The sequence below is a fragment of the Ovis canadensis genome, chromosome 12 (genome assembly GCF_042477335.2).
Source record: "Ovis canadensis isolate MfBH-ARS-UI-01 breed Bighorn chromosome 12, ARS-UI_OviCan_v2, whole genome shotgun sequence".
Lineage (NCBI taxonomy): Eukaryota > Metazoa > Chordata > Mammalia > Artiodactyla > Bovidae > Ovis > Ovis canadensis.
In genome coordinates, this window is record NC_091256.1 from 13946290 (window position 1) to 13972238 (window position 25949).

At 44.7% G+C, this 25949-nt stretch overlaps 1 protein-coding gene and 1 pseudogene across 3 annotated transcripts in view; both read right to left on the reverse strand.

Annotated features, from left to right (window-relative positions):
* Positions 1-1641: 1641 nt before the first annotated feature.
* DSTYK (dual serine/threonine and tyrosine protein kinase) overlaps positions 1642-25949 on the reverse strand; it is a 52933-nt gene continuing 28625 nt past the window's right edge. The window contains exons 3-14 of one of the 3 annotated variants that reach the window (XR_011247464.1): positions 19039-19708; positions 15379-15611; positions 14893-14976; positions 14092-14268; positions 13116-13245; positions 12605-12761; positions 12046-12178; positions 10334-10447; positions 6260-6374; positions 4773-4907; positions 2970-4339; positions 1642-2078 (exon numbers count right to left, since the gene is read on the reverse strand). Coding sequence is in view for 2 of the 3 variants with exons in the window: in XM_069544508.1 (XP_069400609.1) it covers positions 4152-4339; positions 4773-4907; positions 6260-6374; positions 10334-10447; positions 12046-12178; positions 12605-12761; positions 13116-13245; positions 14092-14268; positions 14893-14976; positions 15379-15611; positions 19039-19708 (2136 nt within the window). In the remaining variant the exon portion in view is untranslated. Of the gene's footprint in view, positions 4340-4772; positions 4908-6259; positions 6375-10333; positions 10448-12045; positions 12179-12604; positions 12762-13115; positions 13246-14091; positions 14269-14892; positions 14977-15378; positions 15612-19038; positions 19709-25949 lie in introns of all 3 variants that reach the window. The other 2 variants (XM_069544508.1, XM_069544509.1) reach the window with 2 other exon arrangements.
* On the reverse strand, positions 8410-8984 carry LOC138415959 (histone H3.3A-like; annotated as a pseudogene).

Here is a 25949-nt window from a genome sequence, read left to right on the forward strand (position 1 = left end):
AACTGTGGAATATTTAGAGAGATGGGAATACCAGACCACCCTACCATCTCCTGAGAAATCTGTATGCAGGTCAAGAAGCAACAGTTAGAACCAGACATGGTGCAACTGACTAATTAAAAACTGGGAAAGGAGTATGACAAGGCTGTATTATTGTGACCCTGCTTATTTAACTTATATGTGGAGTACATCATTCAAAATGCCAGGCTGGATAAATCACAAGTTAGAATCAAGATTGCTGGGAGAAATAACAACAACCTCAGATATGCAGATAACACTCTAATGGCAGAAAGTGAAGAACTAAAGAGCCTCCTGATAAGGGTCAAAGAGGGGAGTAAAAAAGCTGATTTAAAACTCAACATTCAAAAAACTAAGATCATGACATCTGGTCCCATCACTTCATGGCAAATAGATGGGGAAACAATGGAAACAGTGACAGACTTTATTTTCTTGGGCTCCAAAATCACTGCAGATGGTGACTGCAGCCATGAAATTAAGACGCTTGCTCCTGGGAAGTAAAGCTGTGACAAACCTAGGCAGTGTATTAAAAAGCAGAGACATCACCTTGCCAATAAAGGTCTGTAGAGTCAAAGCTATGGTTTTTCCAGTAGTCATGTATGAATATAAGAGTTGGATCTAAAGAAGGCTGAGTGCCGAAGAATTGATGTTTTTGAATTGTGATGCTGGAGAAGACTCTTCAGAGTCCCATGGACAGCAAGGAGAACAAACCAGTCAATCCTAAAGGAAATCAACCCTGAATATTTATCGGAAGGAGTGATGCTGAAGCTGAAGCTGCAATACTTTGGCCAGGTGATGCGAAAAGCCAACTCGCTGGAAAAGAACCTGATGCTGGGAAAGATTGAAGGAAAAGGAAAAGGGGGCAGCAGAGGGTGAGATAGCATCACCAACTCAAGGGACATGAATTTGAGCAAACCCCAGGAGACAGTGGGGACAGAGACTGGTGTGCTGCAGTTCTTGGGGTTGCAAAGAGTTGGACATCACTTAGTGACTGAACAACAACAAATCACAAGCAGTTACAGCAAAAAGTGAAGCAGCTATGGAGTCTAATGTAATCCAAAACAAAGCACAACACACACCTGCCCCTGGGAGAAGGCATGCTCCATGCTGACAGCCCCTGGTGGTTACAGATATTGCTGCTTGCTGGTAGGGGCCTACGACGGTGTCCATTGGGCACCGCCAAGGAAGCAAATCTGAAGAGCAGCTTGAGCCTAAAAAGTTCAAATATTCCAAATGCAGAGAGGCCCATATTTGTGTTCCACGCCCCAGATGTCTCAGAGTGTAATGAAGAGCAGCCAGGCTTGTGCACGAATTTAGAATGTTGCAAGTCCCTTCTGAAGAGAGGCTGGTGCAAAGGGTGTGAGCCCAGGAGAGGCTCCGGAAAATAAACTGCTGTCACTGCGCTTTTCCCCCTTCCCCTCTGCTGTCCTACCTCGCCTTCCTGGGCCCCACCCTCTGGTCATGTCAAGTGCCCAGGGACTGGGAGTGAACCATGGGGAAGAGTAACATGTTCGGTCAATCTTTAAGGCAAACTGAAAGACCTCTAGGAGCCCAGTGGAAATGGAATGGAATAGGGAGCATCTGGTAGACATAGCGAGGGAAGGGAAAACAAAAGCCAAACAGATGTAAACCTAAAATGTTAATGTGATCTTTATTATACAGCACATCTGGTGTGTGTGCATCCCAGAAGCACACTCTATAAAACCAAGTCCAGCCATTCAGAATTACACTAAGTGAAGACTTAACCCATAGTTGCATGGCTTAAAAATATACACAATTAACACTGTCCTGCTGTAACAATATCAGGGATAGAGACCGGGAGCACAAGAGGGGAGAGAGTGTAAGAACTGGAGTTTGTGCCCGACTAATTTTCTCTTGTTATTGCACTTTTATTCTACATATTTAGTATATTACACTTTTATTTAACACTGTAATAATAAACATTAGTCCTTTAAAACAAACACACAAAAACATTACGTAAAGACAAAAGACAACAAGCTATCCAGACCGGTTTCCAATGTCAGGTGTTCACACATAGTCTGTTTTCCATCAGCTCAGTTGGACTGGATGTTAACAAAGCAGATAAAGTTAAAAATAAAACCGTTTTAAGAACAGTAGTGCTATTTAAAATCCCCAAGGGAGTTTGCCATACAAGTTTCTCAAGGTTACTCCCACCTAACCCACTTAAGCACCCACTAGCCCTAACCCACCCCACCCTCATATTTAGAAGGATAAACCCTCTTTTTTTCTTTTAAAGAAAAAGTGGGTTATTTGATCCAGCAAATCCAAAAATCAAGCTTTGAAAACTCAAAGAAAGCAACTACTCTCTTGGCAATGGACTCTTGGAGGGCCATTTATCCCATTCTGATGCAGTATGAACTTCCTGACTAGTCAGATGAATACCACGCATGCCTTCTCTCCAAAGCAAGGCCAGGGGGAGTCTATTCCCCAAAGTGCTATTACAATCACCAACCCCCTTGGCTTCTCAGTGCTAAATAATAAGCCAAAAAATAAAGTGTCGTTCAGTGCAGTTATCACTTTGCAGCCCTGCTACCCCAAACCACTTCTCCGATCAGGGAAAAACTTTCTTGATGCCTCTTTGGCAGCTCAAGCAAAAATGCAAAAAAAAAAAAAAAAAATGCAATGGAGAGCTGACAGGTAGGAGCTGAGAGTTGTACAGTCCCACGTTTCTATCTGTGGCAGTAACATAGCCTTCCCTTTCACTCTTTTTAGTGTTAAAAATTAGGAGAAGCTGCTGCCTAGGTTCTGTCCCTTTAAAACTGATGGGAGTCACAAATGACTTCTTTGGTCTGGGAAGAACCAGCATAGCCCTCCTTTCCAGAGAAGGGAAAGGCTTTTGCTCAATGAGCCCCTCTCTGCAGAGGATCCAGGGAACTAGGGCATGTCTAGGGAAATCCACCCCAACGTGCATCCCTCAGTCTGCCCAGACCAACCTGGCTGCCAGCTCCCTCGGCCACAGCAGCTACTCTGGAGCCCCAGGCCCCGCTGTGTCTCCTGACTGCTCGGCAGGAAGGTTCCTCAGCCAGTTCTGAAGCAACAGAAGGGACCAGACTTCAAGCGCATTGAAAGTGGCCAGGTGGTCAGTTTTAGGCTGAGGTGAATTTCCCTAATTCAGGTGCTAAGGAGGAGGGAACATAGTAAGGATAATTCTTCTCTCCACCCTTCCTCCTACCCCAGCCACAATCTCACCTCATCACGTGGGAACACAGACAACCAAAGCTAGGAGGTAAAATCTTCAAGACTTTGGTCTTGTGGAGCCCTCTACAGCCCAAGTACTGCCAGACTTCTTTGACTATCTAGTGTCTTTCCAAGTAATATACAATACAGTACATTTCATGGCATTCCATCACTTAAATAATGGTGCCAAGGAATAAAGAACCCAAAATTAGTGGACATTGTTATTAAACAAAAGCAAAGTATAAACACATGTTATACATATGTATTCCTGTACTCAGCCTGCTGAGTGTTTAAATAACACTTCCAAATATCTACATCTGGACTATGGCTAGCATGGAGACTTTCAGGAATATTTTGCACCTTTTCTTGGAATACTTTTTAAAAAATGAACTGTAACCACCCATCTCCTTACTAAGCATTAGCCCCTCCCTTGCTTCTTCCTACTCAGGCAAAAGATATGGGGCATCTGCTAGCAATCTAATGTCTGAGAGCAAACTAGGCCACAGGGGATAAACTGAAAAGTGGCTCTGGGTAGAGAAAAACCTAACCTCCCATGTGTAAATAGGAGTATGAACTACTAAGGCTTCAAAGAATGTTGGGAATGTGGGCTCCACAATGGAAGCACAGAGTCCTGATTACAGCTGGAGCTAAAAGACCGTCTGGAAAAGGGAACTGTGGATGACTTTTCTTGAAATTTCATTCAGAAGAGATTTATGCTGATTTTTTTTTTGGCTAAAGAAATAGCTTGGGTACAGGGGACTGCTGGATATGCCAACTCTTCACTATCTGGGAGTCATCTCTGCCTGGGAGCGTCTCAAGTTTCCCAGTAAGCATCAGTCCCCTTGGGAACTCTCTGTAATGAATAAATGTCAAATTCTTCCCATAGCCAAAAGGTGAGGGGAAGGAAAAAAAAGAGTGAAAGAGAAAGGTCTCTGCTGTCAAGTAGAATCATCGAGTCCTCTGTCTGGCCTCTCAGAATGTGACTTGCATAGCCGGTCCATGATGCCCTGGAGCATAGGCTGGACAATGCCCAAGAGAGGTCTCTGAGAGGGGTCACCATCCCAACAGGCTTCCATCAGCTGCCAGCACTCCTCATCAAACACAGGAAGGCGTTCTGGACGGGCCCCTAGAGAACGGAGCATCGAAATAAGACCAGAGGCAGCGAGAAGGGACCGACACAACGAAGAGGGATGATCGGCTCTGATCAATTACCCAGTTGGGACTCGGGATGTTACACGATGCAATAAGCTTTGGCTTCAGCTGCAGTTATCTAGGTTAGAACTTAGTAATAACAGTGATGAGAAACTGGAATATACCTGCATAGGAAGTTGAAGAATTAGACATGTTAAATAAAAAAAGCCTTTCTGAGAATTCAGAACCATGCTGCCTGGAAGGAAAGGTTGGACTTAAATGTCTTTTCTGGATTCCACGATGATTTAAACGTGTATGAGGTCACGCTGTGGAGTGGCCAGAGCAGGGGATGGGAGGTGCTGCGGGAGCGGGGGCTTTTAGCGTGCTCCTGCCAGGGGAGTCGGTGAAGCAGGGCTCGTGGCTCTCACCTCTCCGCACATTGTTCCAGAGATGGTCTTTGCTGGCACACCTCTCAAATGCCTCAGGGAGCTTGACAGAGCCTGAGCAGATATACCAGAAGAGAATGCCAAAAGCGTAGACATCCACGGAATTATCATACTTCCCTGCAGCAAGAAAGGGTGACAAGTAGTGAGCAGGGAGGGAGTCAACAGCATCACACTCATGTGCATCAGTGGAGGCCTTTTCACACTTTTTTCAAAAGCCTTTGCTATCCATTATCTCTTACCACAACCCTGTTAGAAAGGACACGTTTACAATGCCCATTTTATACTATGAACAATTATGGCACTGGGAGGGTCAAAGATTAAGAGAATCAAGACTGGAACTTGACAAAGAAGAAGGAAAACAGGCCTTTAATTTTAATGGGACTGTCAAAAAGATTAATCCTGAAAGGTCATATTAGGGAAATAAAATTGGAAAATACAGGTGGGTAAATAGGTTGGAACCAGAACATAAAGATATTTAAAATCAGATAGTCTGGATTCGGTGGGGAGAAGGGGTCATTTATGCTTTAGAGCAGGAGGTAACATGAAGAAAATACTTTAGAAAGATTACTGTTACAACAGTAGGATGAACTGCAGTAGAAACGATCAAAGGAGTTTAAATATGAAGTAGCCAAGATCAAATACTAGAAGTGGGAAGAGCAATTCTTTTAAAGTCAGGGAAAGAAAAATGATGACTGTCTACTTCTTTTCGATGTGTGTATAAAACTACAGTTAGTACACTGTAGTTAGTGTGTCCAACTAACTCCTGCTCCTAATGCTGTCGCTCAGCCTTGGCTGACTCTTTGCGACCCCATGGACTGTAACACGTCAGGCTCCATGCGATTCTCCAGGCAAGAATACTGGAGTGGGTTGCCATTTCCTTCTTCAGGGCATCTCCCTGACCAGGGCGCAAACTCGACTCTTCTGCACTGGGAGGCGGATTCCTCACCACTGAGCCATCGGGAAGCCCGGGCAGCTTCCTACTAGCCATCTATTTCACACATGGTGGTGTATGTATGTCAGTGAAACTCTTAATTCATCCCACCCTCTCCTTCCCCTGCTGTGTCCACAAGTCCATGCCCTTCATCTGCATCTCTATTCCTGCCCTTCAAATAGGTTCATCAGTATCATTTTTCCAGATTCTGTAATATATGTGTTAATATACGATATCTTTCTATTTCTGACTTTGTCAATGCTTCTGATTAAATAACTGACTGACTATGGCAATTATGGCACTAACAGCCTAGAGAGACAGCCAGAAGATAGCTGGGGATTCCCATTTATAACTGCCTTTCTTGCTCCTTTACCTCTTCCCTTTTCTCCCTACTTGTCTTGGGTTTCTCCTCTTCTGGTTTCTCCCCTGCCTGTACCAGAACTGCCAGCAGTACTTGTGGGTATCACCTAGTCCGAAGGGTAGCACTTGGTTAAAATACAGAGCTCTACCCAAACCCACTCCCCACCCTCTGGCTTACCTGTGAAAAGCTCAGGGGCCATATGGATTGGCGTCCCCACAATGCTGCCTGACATCATGGCCTCTGGCTTGCAGAATCCTAAGTCCGTGATCTTGGCACGGTTCTGCTTGTCCAACTGCCGACAAAGCAGGATGACAGTCACCCTATGCCTGGGTCCTGCACACAGTGCTCAACTGCATACCCAAGCTCAAAAGTAGGCATCTACCTCAGAGCAGCACTTCATCAGCTCTGCCTCCAGCCTCCCCACCTCCAGATCCACTCTCATTCCTTCTTCTCCCTAGACCATAAGCAACCTGGCGCAAGGACTGTCTTTTTCATCTTTGTGTCCCCAGCATATAGCATAGTGCCTGGCACACATTAGGAGCTTAGCAAATCTTGGAAGAATGAGTAAGAGAAGGACATAAGGAGTGTTTCAGTTCCTGATTATTCTCCTCTGACCTCCAGACCCAGGGCAGAAAGTTGGTATGTAAGAAGGTTGAGGTCCTTTGGTCAGCTGAGCGCTTCTTTGACACCCTCAAGTTTCCTTTCCTAAGGAAATCTATGTCTCAGAGGAATAAAGAAGCAACTGTATGTATATATAATGGAATATAACTCAGCCATAAAAGAGAATGGAATGATGCCATTTGCAGCACCATGGATGGACCTAGAGATTACCAAAAGGAGAGAAGTCGGCCAGACAGAGAAAGACAAGCATATGATGCCACTGCTGTGTGGAATCTAACACACGACACAGATGAACTCACTTACAAAACAGAAGAAGATTCACAGACTTGGAAAGCAAACTTGTGGCTACCAAAGGGGAATGGGGTGGCAGAGTGATAAATTAGGAGTTTGGGATTAGCACATACAAACTATACATATAAAACAGATAATCAACAATGTTTATAGCACAGGGAACTATATTCAGTATCTTGTAAAGGCATAAAATTGGTAAGAACATGATGAAAGAATACAGATATGTAGAATGGAATCGTTTTAATACCAGAAACTAACACAGTGTCATAAAGTCTCTGTGTAACTGTAACTGCACTGTGCTCAGCTCAGCCGCTCAGTCGTGTCCGGCTCCCTGCGACCCCACGAACCGCAGCACGCCAGGCCTCCCTGTCCATCACCAACTCCCGCAGTGCACTCAGACTCACGGCCATCGAGTCGGTCATGCCATCCAGCCATCTCATCCTCGGTCGTCCCCTTCTCCTCCGGCCCCCAATCCCTCCCAGCACCAGAGTCTTTTCCAATGAGTCAACTCTTCGCGTGAGGTGGCCAGAGTACTGGAGTTTCGGCTTCAGCATCATTCCTTCCAAAAAACACCCAGGGTTGATCTCCTTCAGAATGGACTGGTTGGATCTCCTTGCTGTCCAAGGGATTCTCAAGAGTCTTCTCCAACACCACAGTTCAAAAGCAGCAATTCTTTGGTGCTCAGCCTTCTTCACAGTCCAACTCTCACATCCATACATGACCACAGGAAAAACCATAGCCTTGACTAGACGGACCTTTGTTGGCAAAGTAAGGTCTCTGCTTTTGAATATGCTATCTAGGTTGGTCATAACTTTTCTTCCAAGGAGCAAGCGTCTTTTAATTTCATGCTGCAGTCACCATCTGCAGTGATTCTGGAGCCCCCCCAAATAAAGTCTGACACTGTTTTCACGTTTCCCCATCTATTTGCCATGAAATGATGGGACCAGATGCCATGATCTTCATATTCTGAATGTTGATTTCTTTTTTTATAGTTTAATGTATTTTAATAGCAAACTTATAGGAACAGCACAGAAGACAGACAACATTAAAAACATGTGCTTGCATGTAGGACAAGTCAGTTAGAAAAGTATAGTGAATGGATGGAATCTACTGCATGATAAAAATGCTCCAAACACCATTTAGTTGTAGTCAATAAGAAATTTACTTGTTTTAAAAAAATCCAAATGCTGGCACTGTCCAGAAAAATTTAACAGATTTATAATTGTTATAAAGTTGAACTGCTGAAATTTGTTCACTGAAACATTTTTACTTTCATTAATGCTTTATGTCCTCGCATTTATATTAAAAATTCACACAAACAAAAATGGAAAAACTGCCAATACCTGGTTTCTGTCCCCTATTTTCCACTTGCAATCATATACTTAGGTACCTTTTAACCCCATGGGAAAAAAATATCTAACATTCAGAACTACCAATAACAGGAAAAAGAGAATTCTTTTTTTAAGAATGAAACGTTTCCCATCATAGTGGATTCTTAAGCACGTTCTCCACATATGCGGCTTGCTAGCTGGATGTTTTTTGGCATAATTGTTACACGTTTGGCATGGACAGCACACAGGTTGGTGTCTTCAAAAAGGCCAACCAGATAGGCCTCACTTGCCTCCTACAAAGCACCAAGAGCTGCACTCTGGAAGCACAGATCTGTTTTGAAGTCCTGAGCAATTTCCCGCACCAGACGCTGGAAGGGAAGTTTGTGAATCAGAAGTTCAGTGGACTTCTGATAATGTCTAATTTCACGGAGTGCCACAGTACCAGGCCTGTAACGATGAGGTTTCTTCACCCCTCCAGTAGAGGGCGCACTCTTGAGAGAGGCTTTTGTAGCGAGTTGCTTCCTTGGTGCTTTACCACCAGTCGATTTGCAGGCAGTCTGCTTTGTACGAGCCATGGTATAGAGACCTCCTTACTTACCCCCTTTCTCCTTGGGCTGGAGCTCGGCAAGCTAGAGGCGGCGCTGGCACTGGAGAGCAACGGCGGCGCGGCGGTGGCTGCGAACACAATTCTGAATGTTGAGCTTTAAGCCAGCTTTTTCACTCTCCTCCTTCACTTTCATCAAGAGGCTTTTCAGTTCCTCTTCACTTTCTGCCATAAGGGTGGTGTCATCTGCATATCTGAGGTTATTGATATTTCTCCTGGCAATCTTGATTCCAGCTTGTGCTTCTTCCAGCCCAGCGTTTCTCATGATGTACTCTGACTATCAGTCCTGTCCAACTCTTTATGACCCCATGGACTGAAGCCTGCCAGCCTCCTCTGTCCATGGAATTTCCCAGGCAAGAATACTGGAGTGGGTTTCCATTTCCTCCTCCAGGGGATCTTCCCAACTCAGGGACCAAATCCACTCCTCCTGTGTCTCCTGCACTGGCAGGTGGATTCTTTACCACTGAGCCATCAAGGAAGCCCCGATAATGGTATTTTAATTATGTGGAAGAATGTCTTTTCCTTAAGAGATACAAGCTGAAGTATTTGGGAGCAAAGTTTATTTTAAATCAGTTTAGCTGCTCCCAGCCTTGGCTGCAGCACTTGGGAGCTTCAATCTTTGTTGTGGCATGCAGGGTCTTTAGTTGCAACATGAGAACTCTTAGTTGCAATTATGTGAATCCAGTTCCCTGACCAGGGATCGAACCTGGGCCTCCTGCATTGGTAGCACAGAGTCTTAGCCATGGATCACGAGGGAATTCCCTAGAAGAAGACCTTCATCTGCAACTTACTCTCATATAGTTTAGTAAAAAAATGTGTGTGCATATGCAGGTGGAGAGAGAGACAGAGACAAAGACAGCCACACCAGGAGAGAGACTATGAATCTGAACGAGCAGCATGTGGGTCTTCATCATACCACTTTTTTAGCTTCTCTGTAAGCTTAAATTTTCTCACCAGGGTTAGGAGAAAAAACCTTAAGCAATATAAGCTAGACCTATGCCGCAATTCTTCCCTAAGCTGCAAGTCCAAGATACCATCCATCCATTCTGCTGTGAATTGTTCGACTCTCACCCCAGTCTTTTCCTGTGAACAAATTAATATTTATGTGTGAAAGTATTAGTCACTCAGTCGTGTCCGACTCTTTGAGACCCTATGGAGAGTAGCTAGCCAGGCTCCTCTGTCCGTGGAATTCTCCAGGCAAGAATACTGGAGTGAATAACCGTTCCCTTCTCTAGGGGGTCTTCCCAACCTAGGACTTGTCTTCTAGACATGAGTCTCCTCCGCTGCAGGCAGATTCTTTATTATCTGAGCCGCTAGGGAAGCCCTGATGTATGTATACCTCCTTCCAAAGGTCACTTACACGCAGAGACAGGGAGTTACCCTGGGGAAACAGCTCTTACTTACCAGCACATTTTTCAGTTTGACATCACGGTGGACAAGCCCCTGGCTGTGCAGGAAGCGGATTCCCTCCACAACATCTAGGGCTATCTGCAAACGGGTCTCCAAGGCCAGCCCAGCCTTGGGGAGACAAAAGGGTTTACATGTCACCAAGAGGACGACTCCTCAACCCAACTCGCTTATACCAACCAGGAGTTCCTCTGTGAGGTACTGAGAAGACTGTGCACACTAGGGCACGCCAGCAGAGAGGTGGATAAAAACAAGGGAAGAGGAAGGCAGCCAGGAGAGGGAAACAAAGGGGAGCAAGGAGAGGCAAGCTGCAAGGGCCAGAGCGAGCCTCCCGGAGGCAGCACTGAGGCAGCTGGGTGAGCCCCACAGGTGAGCAGGAGAGCCACAACCAGACACCTGAAGGCATGGGCTCATCTCTAACCTGAATAAACTCTAGAACTGCCAGAGACGCAGAGCAAGTATTTCCAGGACTCTCAGGCAGGTTTCCTCCTGTTGCTTTGTAGGCCTGGTTAGTCCAGGTTTGGTTTTATGGATTCAAATGCCAGAGTCATTCATGTTACGTCCAGCAAGGTTCCAAGTTAGGGTCTTCTGAATTCTGGAGAGTGTTATATCACTTATCCAGAAGCCCATACATGGTTCTCTAACCCACTTATGGAAAAGCACCTCAAGGTGCTGACCCTAACTCCCCTGAAATGAAGAAGGGAAGCCACTTGGAGAGTCCTTTTCTTCATTTGGTTGGTTTCTCATGGCTCCTGCAAGCATTTCTGAAGATTCTTCAGTCTTACTTCTGAAAGCTTCCATATAAACTGGGAAAAGAGGCACCTGTCAGAAGAAACCTACCAGACACTCTGGGGTTAGCTTTTCTAGCTCCAGTGTAGAGGACAAACAAAAGAAACCTCCCTATTTCCCTGCTGGGGGCTGTTTTAGATGAGGGGAACTCAGCACTCAACTGAGAACATTTTTACCTTCGTTCGAAATCTTTTGCTTCTCACTGTCTACAAGGGAATTTGAATTTTATGGAATTCTTAACAGTTTTGGTCTTCTATAATCTGTTCCCAGCACTTCTTTGCATATCGTTTCCCCTCTATTCCCCAAATGAACCACCTGCTCCAACACAGTCATAGTGTCCTTCACATATCCTGGGCACCAGCCTATTTCTTCCCTTGGTATAACTTCTTCTTTCCAGCAGCATCTGCCCAAATTTTACCCACCAGGGTATTATCAAACCCAAACGCCACCTATTCATGAAATGATCACTGACTACAATTTTTTTTTAAGTCCTGGCCAAAATATATATATATATATTTTTTCAAATTATATGTTTTTTGATATCCTCTTATGTTGCTTAATACAAGGCCTTGTACAAAGTAACCACTAATAAATATTTGTTGACAAAAAAACTGGTTTAATTCACAGAGAACAAAAAAAAGAAAGAATAGTAGAGTTATATGAAGCTTTTCTGCTTCTCTGTATAGTCTAGATTTTTACTATAGGTAAAAACAGTGTATTGCAATATTCTAGATATAAAATGGGGCCAAAAATCAACTTCTGAGACATTTTTTAGGGTTTTGGAACTGAAGGTAATAAAGTTTGATTACTCTAAAAATGTCTTATGAGAGCTAGAGGCTCTGAATCAGGAAGAAGGGAGGAAAGGCCAGAAAGGAGCCCGTGAACCTGGCTGCCAGCTGGCCACCCCTGTTGGCCCTCACCTTCAGTCCCGTGTAGAGGTCCCGGTGCAGCCGCTCCATGATGAGCAGCACGGCGATGCTGGAGCCACCGCCGTAGCTGTAGTCAATGACGGAGCCGTGCAGATCCACCAAGCGCTCGTGCTTTGGCAGAGACCTGGTGAGGAGCAGAGAGGCCTGGGCTAGAGCACTTAGTTAATACCCTCGAGTAGCACGTCACCACGGGGGACCATGCTTAGTCCAGGCCCAGAGTAATGGCCCTCAGGACAGAGAGGGCAAAGAGAATGGCCTCTCTAACAAGGACAGAGAATTATAGAATCTGAGAATTGAGGACTAAGGAAGAAAGGCAAATATAAGGATGTGTCTAAGAATTAGGATTGGGGGAAAGGGCAGGGAAAGGAGTAGAGGCCTTGAAGAGAGCACGTTTCTGGACCTGACACCGAAATACTGGCCTACAACATTGTGAGACATGGAATGGAGAGACAGGGCACACTGTATCTCTTGGTACAACATTTATATGAGGTTTCTAGGCTCTTCTCTAGAAGAGCTGTTCCCCACAAAGCTGACTGAGACCAGAACTTACCTCATGTAGTGGAACTCCAAAGCTAGGTCATTCCAGTGCTTCTCATCTGGAGGGACAACCGACTTGAGGGCACAGGGGAAGTGCCCCCCCCAGTTGTCACACAGGTACACCACGCCGTACTGGCCCCGGCCCAGCTCCTGCCCCAATTTGGGTTTACCTGTAAGGGACAGAGATAAGGCAGGAAGGATGTGAATTTGCTGGGCAACTGACTCTTAAGATTCTCAGACACGGACCTGCTTAGAAGCAGGAAGTCATAACTATGCCAGGGGGAGAAATGGGGATGTTTTGTAAACCAGTAGCAACCTAACTACTTTAATTTAAATAAACTGTGGTTGTGTTATCTGAACTATATAAACAGCAGGACCAAGCAGACTTCATCAGAAACTCAAAAATAGTAGATGTTTAGATAGCTTTGCAAGCTTTAGACAGTGGGATTCTTCGAGGTTGGGCCTGAGGATGTTAGGTATTCAGAAGCCTCCTCCCATTTCCTAGGGAAAAAGTAAGGACTCACGATGCAGTAAGACATCCTGTAAAGAACGGCTTTCCAGCGAAAGGCGTGCCAGGCGGGGAGCATGATCTTTCCGAACCTTCAGCCATAGATCTTCAGTTTTCTCCAACCGGCCTGAGTGGCCAGCTTCCAGCTGGGACAGAAAAAGAAGAAAGAAATATGGCTTATCAGGCCCCCAGCTTTGGCTTCCTTGCCTATTATAGAGATAACAATATCTACCTCATGAGGGTAACTGTGAGAATTAAGTAAGATGCATGTAACGCAACTCAGGGGTTGGCAGGTAGTGAGCACTCATTAAGTAATAACATTTTCCTCCTGGATGTATAATCACATCTACCCACCCTCCCCTCCACAAACATGTACACACATGCACCTGCACACACCCACACACACCCTGAAGGTGCAGCAAATGCCACATAATTGCAAACTACTATGAAACCCGGGGGCTTCCCGGGTGGCTCAGACAGTGAAGAATCTGCCTGTGGTGCAGGAGACCTGGGTTTGATCCCCGGGTTGGGAAGATCCTCTGAAGGAGGGCATGGCAACCCACTCCAGTGTTCTTGCCTGGAGAATCCCCATGGAGCCTGGCAAGCTGCAGTCCACGGGGCTGCAAAGAGTCGGACGTGACTGAGTGACTAAGCACACACATGGAAGCTGGAATGCCATCCCTTTTTGTCCCTCATTCCTAAAATACTATATAAACTCATATAAAATTCCTATCCCTTGATTTTCATTCCTCATTCAGTGAAGTGAGGAGAAATTAACTGCATTTTCTCCATTCTCTCTAGAGTTAGAAGAACATCCACACGAAACGTTTATCGATGAAACACCCTGTAACTGAGTATTATCCTCTAACACAACAGAAAGAAAATGTACTGACGATTTTTAAACAATTACAGAGGGCAGTAGATAAAGCACTCCACAGCAGATGAGGCGCCTCTCTGCTTGATCCGGCTGCATCGCCCTTCCTAAGACTCACCTGCCGCAAGGAAGCTGCAAAGGCCTCGTGAGAACTGTTGAGCCGAGTCCTGAACTGGCTGCAAATGCTTTTGGCCAGCTTGGAGGCACTGAGGCTCTCGATGGCCTCCTGGGCCACCTTCCTCTTCCACTCCAGCGTGATGGCAGGCGGGCTCACCCAAGTGATGCGCTGGATGATCTGCCAGGACGGGGTAGTGAGAACACCGAGGGGTGGAGACAGGGACCATTAGAACCCCTTCCTCGCTGGATTACCCATTCAGCAGGCCGGGATCTTAAGACAAGGGCTGTATGAGGTTCAACACCCCTCTCCAATTTCACCTACCACAAAATTGGGGCTCAGTCCAATGGAAAGCATCAAAGAACATTAGGCTTGGAATGCATGTTCATGAATCCTCAATACATTCACAATGTACTGGGGGTGCCTGATAAATCCCTTTCTAAAGTCACCAAATAATTCAATATAAGAACCAGACTGAATACCAGAAAATACATCATACTCATGGTCTTTGGTAACAAAGCCTGGTTCTGAGAAAACACTTAGGCTGGGGAAAAGAAACATCAAAAAGCTAGAGAAGTAGAGTTTTATGGCTCCATAAAATATCATTTAGATACATCACTTTTAAGAGCTAAAGGGGACACTGTTAGTAATTATTTCAGAACAGGCATAAATCAGAACTTCCCCAGGCAGGAAAATCAGGACAAATGGCCACCTATACTGACAGATACCAGTTTGTCTAGGACAGATATCCTAGACACTAGTTCCTGCTGGAGCGACAAAACTCTTTCCCTAAAAATCCTCTACCTGTTTGATTTGCTCCCATAGCATCCTTGTAACTGAGGACCCTGAGTGAAATGTGACTTCAACATGATAGGCAGCATTTAAGACCTGAAAAAGAAGACACAATAAGAAAGTCAATATATATATGCCCTGAATAAAGTGGCCAATTAAAAATGCAACAAATGATATTTATTTCAAGAACATGGTCCAGTTTCAAGGTTCCCAAATCTACCCCTCAGTGTATGTGCAGTCAAGACAGGGTGGTCATCTGTTTTGTGGCCAATGGGACCCCTCTACTTCATCTTCATCATCTTGCTCATTGGCTGAACTGCAACCTGACAGTTCACAAGCACCTCCCACAGACAGTGGTCATGAGACAGGAAAACAAAATTCAAACTGGACTGGCAAAAAGATTGAAAGGGAAATTCTTGGCTAACTTGACGCTGGGCTCCTGGGTGGATTCTGTTTCATGTGTTATCTGTGGCCAGCTCTTAACTACCCTCTGAGTACCTGTTTGAGATAATTACTGGTGATGTGAACTGAGACATCCTGAGACTTCTCCAGGCTCTGCAGACACCGTTCCAGGGTTCCAACGAAGCTCTCACGTAGGTAATCCACGGAGCTGATCAGCTTGTTAGCCACTGCTTGATTAAGCCGGGAAATGATGAGCTCCTGGATCTGTCGGATGCAGCATTTGATCTCTCTGGTGCCCACTGGTTCTCCATTCTCAGGGACAATGACATCTATGGAGGCACAGCAAAAAGCTAGTTGGTTGTGAGGGGAATGGGCAGGTACACTGAATAAAGTTGGACCCAAGGAGCTAGCATGCTGACGGCTACAAAGCACACATGGCTGACTACCTCTGACTCTCAGCATGAGGGGCCACGCAACCCTCAGCCCTCTGAGGTGTCTATGAGTCCTGAAGGAGCACCTGTGCACAGAACGAACCTGCTGATCTGCCAGCTCTTGCATCACATTTACAGAAGGGGAGGAAGTGTTTTACGTATCTGATCTAATTTAACCCTAACAACAACGTCAAAAGGGTATCACTGGTTACATTTGATAAGTCAGGAAAAAGCCTCAAAAAGAGAATAAACTGGGCACTGGGAGGGGATGGTAGAGTTAGGGAATAATATACCTAGCGTTTGAACGCAAAGCTGATGAATTCCAAAGCCTCTAATCTTTGTAATATTTCACACTTCCTAGCATATTAATGAGATAAATACAAGAGTCAAGAATTCAATTCTAATCAATTACTAGAGAAATAAAAAGTAAAACTGGAACACTGTTATTGCCTCAAGGATACACAATGTGTGTCCTTGCATTGGAAGTGCAGAGTCTGAACCTCTGGACCGCCAGGGAAATCCTCATGCTGAGGTTCTGAAGCTGGTTCCCAGGAAGATGGTAACATCAATAACAGGGAATAGATAAAGCAGCAGTAAGTGTGGAAATTATGAGTATGAGCTCAGGAATCAGACCATCTAGATTCAAGTTCTGCCTCTGCTACTTAGTATCTGTGTGACCTTGAGCAAATTCCTGAAGCTATCTGAGTCTTAATTCCCTTGTCTAGAAAATGGCAATAAGCGGAACCCACCTATGGAGGCTGTTCTACTATGTTAAGAACTATGGATGGAAGTTTGTGACATTGTACAGAAGGCAGTGATCAAGCCCATCCCCAAGAAAAAGAAATGCAAAAAGGCAAAATGGTTGTCTGAGGAGGCCTTACAAATAGCTGAGAAGAGAAGAGAAGCAAAAGGCAAAGGAGAAAAGGAAAGATATACCCATCTGAATGCAGAGTTCCAAAAACAGCAGGAGAGATAAGAAAGCCTTCCTCAGTGATCAATGAAAAGAAATGAGGAAAACAACAGAATGGGAAAGACTAGAGATTTCTTCAAGAAAATCAGAGCTACCAAGGGAACCTTTCATACAAAGATGGGCACAATAAAGGACAGAAATGGTATGGACCTAACAGAAGCAGGAGATATTAAGAAGACGTGGCAGGAATACACAGAAGAACTATTCAAAAAAGATCTTCATGACCCAGATAACCATAATGGTGTGATCACTCACCTAGAGCCAGACATCCTGGAGTGTGAAGTCAAGTGGGCCTTAGGAAGCATCACTACAAACAAAGCTAGAGGAGCTGATGGAATTCCAGTTAGCTCTTTCAACTCTTTAAAGATGATGCTGTGAAAGTGCTGCACTCAATAGGCCAGCAAATTTGGAAAACTCAGCAGTGGCCACAGGACTGGAAAAGGTCAGGTTTCATTCCAACTCCAAAGAAAGGCAATGCCAAAGAATGCTCAAACTACTGCACCACTGCACTCATCTCACACCTAGCAAAGCAATGCTCAAAATTCTGTAAGCCAGGCTTCAACAGTACATGAACTGAGAACTTCCAGATGTTCAAGCTGGATTTAAAAAGGCAGAGGAACCAGAGATCTAATTGCCAACATCCTTTGGATCATAGAGAAGGCAAGACAATTCCAGAAAAACAGCTACTTCTGCTTTATTAATTATGCCAAAGCCTTTGACTGTGTGGATCACAACAAACTGTGGAAAATTCTTCAAGAGATGGGAATACCAGACCACCTTACCGGCTCCTGAGAAATCTGTATACAGGTCAAGAAGCAACAGTTAGAATTGGACATGAAACAATGGACTGGTTTCAAATTGGGGAAGGAGTACATCAAGGCTGTATATTGTTACCCTATTTATTTAACTTATATGCAGAGTACATAATGAGAAATACCAGGCTGGATGAAGCACAAGCTGGAATCAAGACTGCCAGGAAAAATATCAATAACCTCAGATATGCAGATGACATCACCCTTATGACAGAAAGTAAAGAGGAACTAAAGAGCCTCTTGATGAAAGTGAAAGAGGAGAGTGAAAAAGTTGTCTTAAAGCTCAACATTCAAAAAACTAAGATGATGACATCCAGTCCCATCACTTCATGGCAAATAGATGGGGAAACAATGGAAACAGTGACAGACTTTATTTTCTTGTGCTCCAAAATCACTGCAGATGGTGACTGCAGCCATGAAATTAAAAGACGCTTACTCCTTGGAAAAAAGTTATGACCAACCTAGATAGTATATTCAAAAGCAAAGACATTACTTTGTCGGCAAGGCCTGTCTAGTCAAAGCTATGTTTTTTTTTCAGTAGTCATGTATGGATGTGAGAGCTGGACTATAAAGAAAGCTTAGCATCAAAGAATTGATGCTTTTGAACTGTGGTACTAGAGAAGATTCTTGAGAGTCCCTTGGACTGCAAGGAGATCCAACCAGTCAATCCTAAAGGAAATCAGTCCTGAATATTCATTGGAAGGACTGATGCTGAAGCTGAAACTCCAATACTTTGACCACTTGATGTGAAGAGCTGACTCACTGGAAATGACCCTGATGCTGGGAAAGACTGAAGGCAGGAGGAGAAGGGGATGACAGAGGATGAGATGGTTGGATGGTATCACTGACTCAATGGACATGAGTTTGAGAAAACTCCAGGAGTTGGTGCTGGACAGGGAGGCCTGGTGTGCTGTAGTCCACGGGGTCAAAAAGAGTTGGACATGACTGAGCAACTGAACTGAACTGAGAGCTAATGTTCACGCAGGAGTCCCTACACAGTCAGTAGCACCCAGACCTCAGATACCAAACGACATGACTAAGCAATTGGCCCAGTTTTGTTAACAGTTATTCATGAAGGATAAGAATGCCGGAAAAGTGAAAACTGCTCCTTTGGGAAATCCTTCCGAGTCAGGTCTCAGGAGCACCCTGAAAAGAAAACGAGACCATGACACACACAAGAGACCCAGCAAAGCAGCAAGGGCCGTGACAAAGGAGTCAGGGTGAGAGCGCGGCTCAGCGACATCCTTCAAGCAGCTCTCCTCCAATCTTAAGAAGGCAAGGGGATACAAATGAGAACTGGAGACCAAAGAGCAGTATTGGGATGAGTTTATCAAATAGGAAGGAACGACGGCAGATTTTTCCAAGAAGGCCTCTCAGAACAAGAGAGGCCAATCTCACTCAATGATTTCAGGTAGGCTGCTGCTAATGGGCCCCATCGGGGTAGGTTCCTTTGGGCTTCAGAACGGATGTACTCTATGCCAGCTGGAAAGGGTTCGAGGATGCCCCAGTTCCTGCATCCTACCAAGCTCTCTCTAGGACCCACCTTTGAACTCCATGTTGGCGGCATCATCCAGAAGTTCCTCCTTCATGGTGTTAAGAGTCTCAACAATCATGTCCTTCATCTCCTCTTGCTTCCGGTTGGCAATATTCATCAGCGATTCGTACAGCTCGTTCTCCTTTCTCCGAGTGTACTCCAGACGTTTGGGCGTGATCTGCAGGTCCCGCTGCATGTCAAAAGCCTGGTTAATGAAGATGTCGAGGCAGCGGCAGTGCACCAGGTTCAGGGCCTTGGCTGCGTCCACCAGGCGAGTCTGCAGCACCTGGTGAGAAAACGCGTTCAAGAGTCTCAGCTTCTCGCTGTGCTCCACCAACATGCTCTGAGCTCTGGCATCCTGGCCGGGGGCCCCACAGTTACAGTGGCCGCTGCTCAGATAGCCCAGGTCAGTCAGCTGGCGATGAAGCGGCGACCTTTCACTCTCCATTTTTTCAGTGGAGGAGTCGATTATCTCCGAGCCCAGCTTCGGCACTTTGAAAAAGAATATGGGAAAGGAGAAATACTTTCGGATTTCCTGAAGCTCTTGCTCATCCCTCTCAGAGAGTTCATCTTTGTGGAGTGCATAGGTTATCACAGGCAAGAAATCATTCACCAAGTCACCCAGAACATCCACTGTGGGCCGGAGGCCTTGGCACGGTGCTACCACAATGTCCACTTCCTGGAAGGGGAACGGGGTCATATCAGCACTTCAGGCTCAGAACCAGTCCTTGCCTCCCCAGAGTCCCACACTGAGACCAAAATGCAGATCTATGATCGGGCAACTGGGCTTCAGTATATGCCCCAATCACTTGTCCCCCTCCTTCCTCGGTTACCAACACTCCCTCGTGCCACCTAAGCAGGCAGGCACTCATCAAGAGACAGTGAAAAAACAAGTAAGTAGAAAGGATGGCAGTCCTTTCAGCCATTTTAGATAAAAAAAGAACCTGGAGTCCCTTTTGTTGCTTTGGAAACTCCCGCTGATTCCCTCTGATGAAGAAAGAACTCTTAGACTGGGAGTGGATCTGCCTGGAACATTCCTCCCCCTCTTTCTAAACTGACTCATCCTCAACCTTCTAACTCCCATGCATCCTTTAAATCTCAGTGTATACAGTGTCATACCCTTCTGGAGTCTTTCCTAATAAGAAATCCCTATTAGGGGAGTACTCTCTACTTCTCCTTCTCTTAATAGTCAATACACTTATATACTTATAATTTATTTATTTAAAAACAAGTTTTGTTTTTTTTTTCCCAATTAGCCTATAAACTCTTCCGAGAGAGGGAACATGTCTATCTTTTTGACTCCTGTAATTTCAGTGCCTGGTATAGAGTAAGTCCTTAACACTGCTGAATCAATCAGTCAAGCAGCAAACTAAAGGTTAGATCTGTCAAACATTACCATCCTACCTTAAGAGTTGGCAAACATCCCAAGGTCTCAGCCATCTAGGTCTCAGGAACACCTTTATGCTCATGATCACTTGGTCTGGCAGAGACTCCGGTCTGCCTACTCAGTATCTAACTTATGCATCATCGGGAAGGCAATGTCTTTTATGGAGGGGCAGCCAATAGTAGGTAGGACAAAAGACACTCTGCAAGCGAGCGCACGCTCTGGCCCTGCCCTTCCTGCCTGGAGCGCAGGTCTGAGGACAGAGCAGCAGTGGCCCTCCTACAGCCCTGGGCAGTCCTGAGAGGGGAAGCCAGCCCTGAGGACGAGGAAGCAAAACGAGACTGGGAGCTTGGATCTCTGATGACTACAGAGCTGCCACACCAGCTTTCAACTGCCTAGCTCTGGACTTATGTAAGGGAAAAATATATTAACCTCTGTCTTGCTTAAGCACCAAACCCCTATTTTTCTGACTGTTACCTATGTTTGAACCCAATCATCTCTGATACACCCAACTCCTAAACAGGTCATTTCCCTAGCTAGTGGTTTCTGCTTATCATTCTACTTCTTCACTAAGGATCTCGACTCACTTAAGAGCATACATTTCCATCCATATGGGAATATGGAGGGAAATAAATTTTGCTCCTCTAAACCTCTGAAATTGCCCACTTTGCCTGGCACTCCAGACCTAAGCATTGATCTGGAGACTCATGCCTACATTACCCCTGCAGGCACACCAACTCTGAAGTCTGCAGACTCAAAATCAATCCTTTGCAGAATTCTAAAATGTTTTAAAGAGTTTTCCTTTTTGAGCTCCTTCTCTAGACAATGGAGAAGGGCTGGGAAATGCCAGCTTATTGTTTCTTGTACTGTGTGTAAGTGTGTGTGTGTGCGCGCGCGCGCCTGTACTAAAGGACAGAGAGTGAGAGACAGCAAGCTCTATTTCCACTAAAGTACAAAGGCCTCACCTTTTTCCTCAACAAAGAATTCATAAATTTTATTCTCAGGTAGGCCACAGAACTCTCATTTGGCTGGCCACTTTGAACTCCCTAAAAGTGCTTTTAGCATCTCATCATTTGTAATTTGAGCAAACACTGTATAAATCTACTTGCTTTCTAGCCAAGCCTAGGCCAAGAAGAAATCTGCTATTCGCCTGTGCCTCAAACTGCATGGAATGTTTTCTGATTGGAAGACTAATCTGACACTCACTCTGCTATTCGGAACAAGCCCCCTTTCACTGCCCTGAGTCACAGTGCTGGAGTATGAATTGCTTCACGAGGCACGCTCAAAAGAGAGGGTACGTAAGGACATTTAAGGTCCAAAGTATAGCATGTAATCACTTAAATGCCAACATTCTAATTACATTTAGTAATTACAGACTAGAAGAGAATTTCAAGAAATGAAGTTATAACAAGATAATTATAGGTGACAGTGGCTTTTAAAAATTTTGTTAAATGGCTTCTGTCTTAAATATATCTTTTTAAAGATATAAATCAATCAAACTTATTAGAGAACTATTAAGAGAAAAAAGTCTAAATATTCAAACCAAAGTAAGTATTGTTTAGAAAGTTTTCAGGAAGAATTTTGCTGCTTGTTTATTTGATGGATTTTCTTAAAATTTTAAAGTAAATTTCCAGGTTTTTCTCAAAGGACCATGTTATGTGTGCAACAGAACTTGGCAGCCAAAGCTGCCAAGTCCACCTGTAGAACCAATATCCTTTGTAAAGGAGAGCTGACTTTTATTTGCTCACAAATGCAAATCCATTTTTGAAAAAAAAAAAAAAGAATTCAGTGGATTCAGTGGATAGAGAAGATGTGGTGTATATATGTATACACACACACACACACACACACACACACACACACACACACACACACACACACACACACACACACACACACACACACACACACACACACACACACACACACACACACACACACACACACACACACACACACACCCCTACACCTCCATGGTGGTTCAGATGGTAAAAAAATCTGTCTGCAATGTAGGAGGACCTGGGTTCAATCCATGGGACCAGCAGATCCCCTGGAGAAGGGAATGGCTACCCACTCCAGTATTCTTGCCTGGATAATTACATGGACAGAGGAATCTGGTGGGCTACAGCTTACGGGGTTACAGAGTTGGATGACTGAGCAACTAATACTTTCACTATAAAACACACACACACACACACACACAATAGACTATTACTCAGCCATAAAAATAATGTAATGTGCCCATTTGCACACAGATGGACCTGGAGGGCACTGTGCCAAGGGAAACGGACACAGAAAGACACACACTGCATGATCTCACGCACAAGTGGCATCCAAGAAATAAAACAAGCTGGTGATTATAACAAAAAGGAAACAGACACAAAGGCACAGACAAAAAAACTAGTGGTTACCAGTGCGGACAAGGAAGGAGAGATGGGAAAGATTGGGGTCGGGGATTATGAGGTACAAACTTCTGGGTATAAAATAAATAAGCTCCAGGGAATATAGCCCATATTTTATAATAACTATAAATGGAATACAACCTTTAAAAATTGTGAACCACTACGTTTTCTACCTGTAACTTATATAATACTATACGTCAGCTATACATCAAGCTTTAAAAATTCCCCTAAAATGAACTCTGATGGTAGACACTGCCTGGTGCATTGGCACCTAGAAAGAAGGTATCTACTCCTAAATGTATCTTGTACAAACAAAAACGGATAGAAAACAAGTACCGTGCTCTCTCTCCTCCATTCCCCAGTTAATTAATTTGTTTAGTCGGTCTCATTGTTCTGACTATCTTGACTGTTGAAAGACAGGCAAAAAGAGCTGCTGGCTGAGACCCTGGCGGCAGTACAAACTAGACTGGAATGTGATACATGATTCTGCAACACTCACGGCAGAGGGATGACTCATGCCTGACGGTTATAAACAAAAAGGGAAGCCGCACTGTCTCCTGGAGACAGGGAGTGAAAAAAAATTCACAGAGAGGATGAGCCCTGTTCTTGGCCCATGTATTACGGCCACCTGAGAGGGAAGACTGACCTCAGACTATTTCATGGAAGGCTGTACTCCTTCCTGGCACTTAGAACAGTGTCTGCACTTACTGAACGTTCAATAAATAAATGTGCAATTACTGGATGAATGAATGATGCCTTTACTATTTGCTCAAAACCATTTTCAATCATCATATGTAAAACTGTTTATTTTTTAACCCATATCTCACACATTTATCTGGAACTGCTGTTTGCGTCTACTCCAAGAATGAAGCAGTGAGGAAGCTCTGAAATCAGTCAAGGAAGAAGAATCCAGGGAATCAGAAGAGTATGCCATAATTCCCATCTTAAGTCACAGAAAATTCCTAATGAGATATCTCTTTTATAATATCGCTGCACAAATCTGTGGAATCTACAGACGCTGACATATTACCATCAATTCTCTTGGCAAGATTAAGAGAATGTAATAAAAAAGCAAACTGCTACTCTGCAAACACCCGGATTTTCCTCTTTGGTTGTTTTTTTTAAATATAAAATGACACTATCGTAAGTGCCAAGAAGAAATGGTTCAGTCACTGAAGCCTGACCACTTCCTAAGAATGCTGGCTCTGACTGGTGAGGACTCTTTCCCTATGGCTCACAGCACACTACACCCTCGGCGAGAGCTACGGACCGTCACCTTAACCAGCAGTTCAAGCAGAAGACAACCACACACTCAGATCGGTCATGAATGTCTTTGTTTTGTCTACAGTTCTGCAACCTCATTCCATCACACAGAACAGCAGCGCATAACTATATGGTCCTACCCCGCGCTAACAACTGACACATCCCGGACTCCAGGCCCTGTCTCCATGTTCCATCGACCATCACCATCAAGTCTCCTCCCATGCCCACTCTCACAGAACAATAGGAAGTTTTCCCCATTTTACACGGGGCTGATTCTTCCTCATTTGTGTACAGTTCTCTGAAATCACTATCACTCTTAAACGCCAATTATATAGCAAGGCAAATACATCCCTCCGCGGTGCTGCAGAGTCAGACACCACTGAGCACACACAGTCCATGCATGCCCCCTCTTCCTGTTACACTGTAGAAAACACCCTGACTCTTGAACACTCTCCAGTGGGGAGCTGTGGCTGAGCTGCTTTCTAGAATATAACAGGCCACAAGCAGCTGTGCCAACCCAGGGCTTCACCCCAGCAGTCAGCATAAAATGGATACTAGCTCATATCCTTAGCCAGTAAAAGTAGGGAGTGGTAACTCACAGACCAGAACAAGACTTGAGGAAACCCATAATCCCAACCAAAGCCCTCAACTAGCCACAGGAACATGAGGCCATCGTGCTAAAAGCGGAAGTGTGGTACGACCCCACACACATCAAAGCAGAGGCGTTAGGTCTGCATCTCAGCTCACAAGCACGGAGCCTGAAGGATCAAAACCATCTGATTTCACATTGTGATGAACCAGACACCACACAAGTTGACAGGGAGGTACTGGATAGCCTCCATGCATTCTACTGTGCGGATATTCAAACATCCAGGGACCCACAGATACAAAATTGGGAGTGTGAATTCTCTGACCATTTATTAGACTCTCACCATTCACTAGACTCATCAAGAAAGCCAACAGAAGAATGGAGAAGAAAGAAAGAAGCGTCTGAACAAAGGTAAAAGTTACCTTTTAACTTTATAACTTGAACTTCTGTATTTTATAACACCTCTCTCTTCTTTAATTTTATGACAACAGCACTTCATAATAATTATGAAGAACTTTGCTCCTAAATGGAGCACAATAACAAGTCCAACTAAGCAGGAACCAGAAGGGCTGAAGTTTCACAGTGGAAGGAGTTCCAGTATGGATGGCTGTCAGGGAACAGATGGGTGTCTGAGAGAGGAGGAAATCCTCCTCTCAGTCCATTCAAAGGGAGGCTTAGTAAGGGCCAGACACTGTGCTAGCTGCTTTACACCTAGCCTCTCATGGAAGCCTCACACCAGCCCTAAAACACATGGATTACTACTTCTGTTTTACAAATGGGGGGTGCCCTAGCACCGCAGTCACACAGTTAAGTAGCCAAGCCGGGCTGTAAATCCAGGCTCCTCTGACTACAAAGCCTCAGTTGCTGTGTATGAACAGCGACTGAGGCCCACTGTGCCAGGAATTGTCTGGCTTGGTGTTAGGGAAGTTCTGAGAGAAGAATGAAGGATGGACAAGACGATTTCAGGGACTCTAACAGTCCTAGCTTTCTGTGTTAAAAGTATATCTTGGCTGCAAGTAAAAACCCCTGCTCTGCTCAAAAAAGGAAGATTAAGACCATAATCTCTGCCAGATTTTCTCCCAAAGAGTTAAACTTGGAAGGCCAAAAGCGAACAAGTGGTGGTGAATTGAGAAAATAGCCCTTTAAGCTAGTCTTTTTAGGAGGGATCAAGGCTCCTAGAGCAAGCATAGGGATTTTAAAAAGAATCGTGCCTTTAAAGCATACATATCCTTAATAGGTAAATTAACCTACAGTAAGTATTACCAGGTTTGTTAGCAAAGAG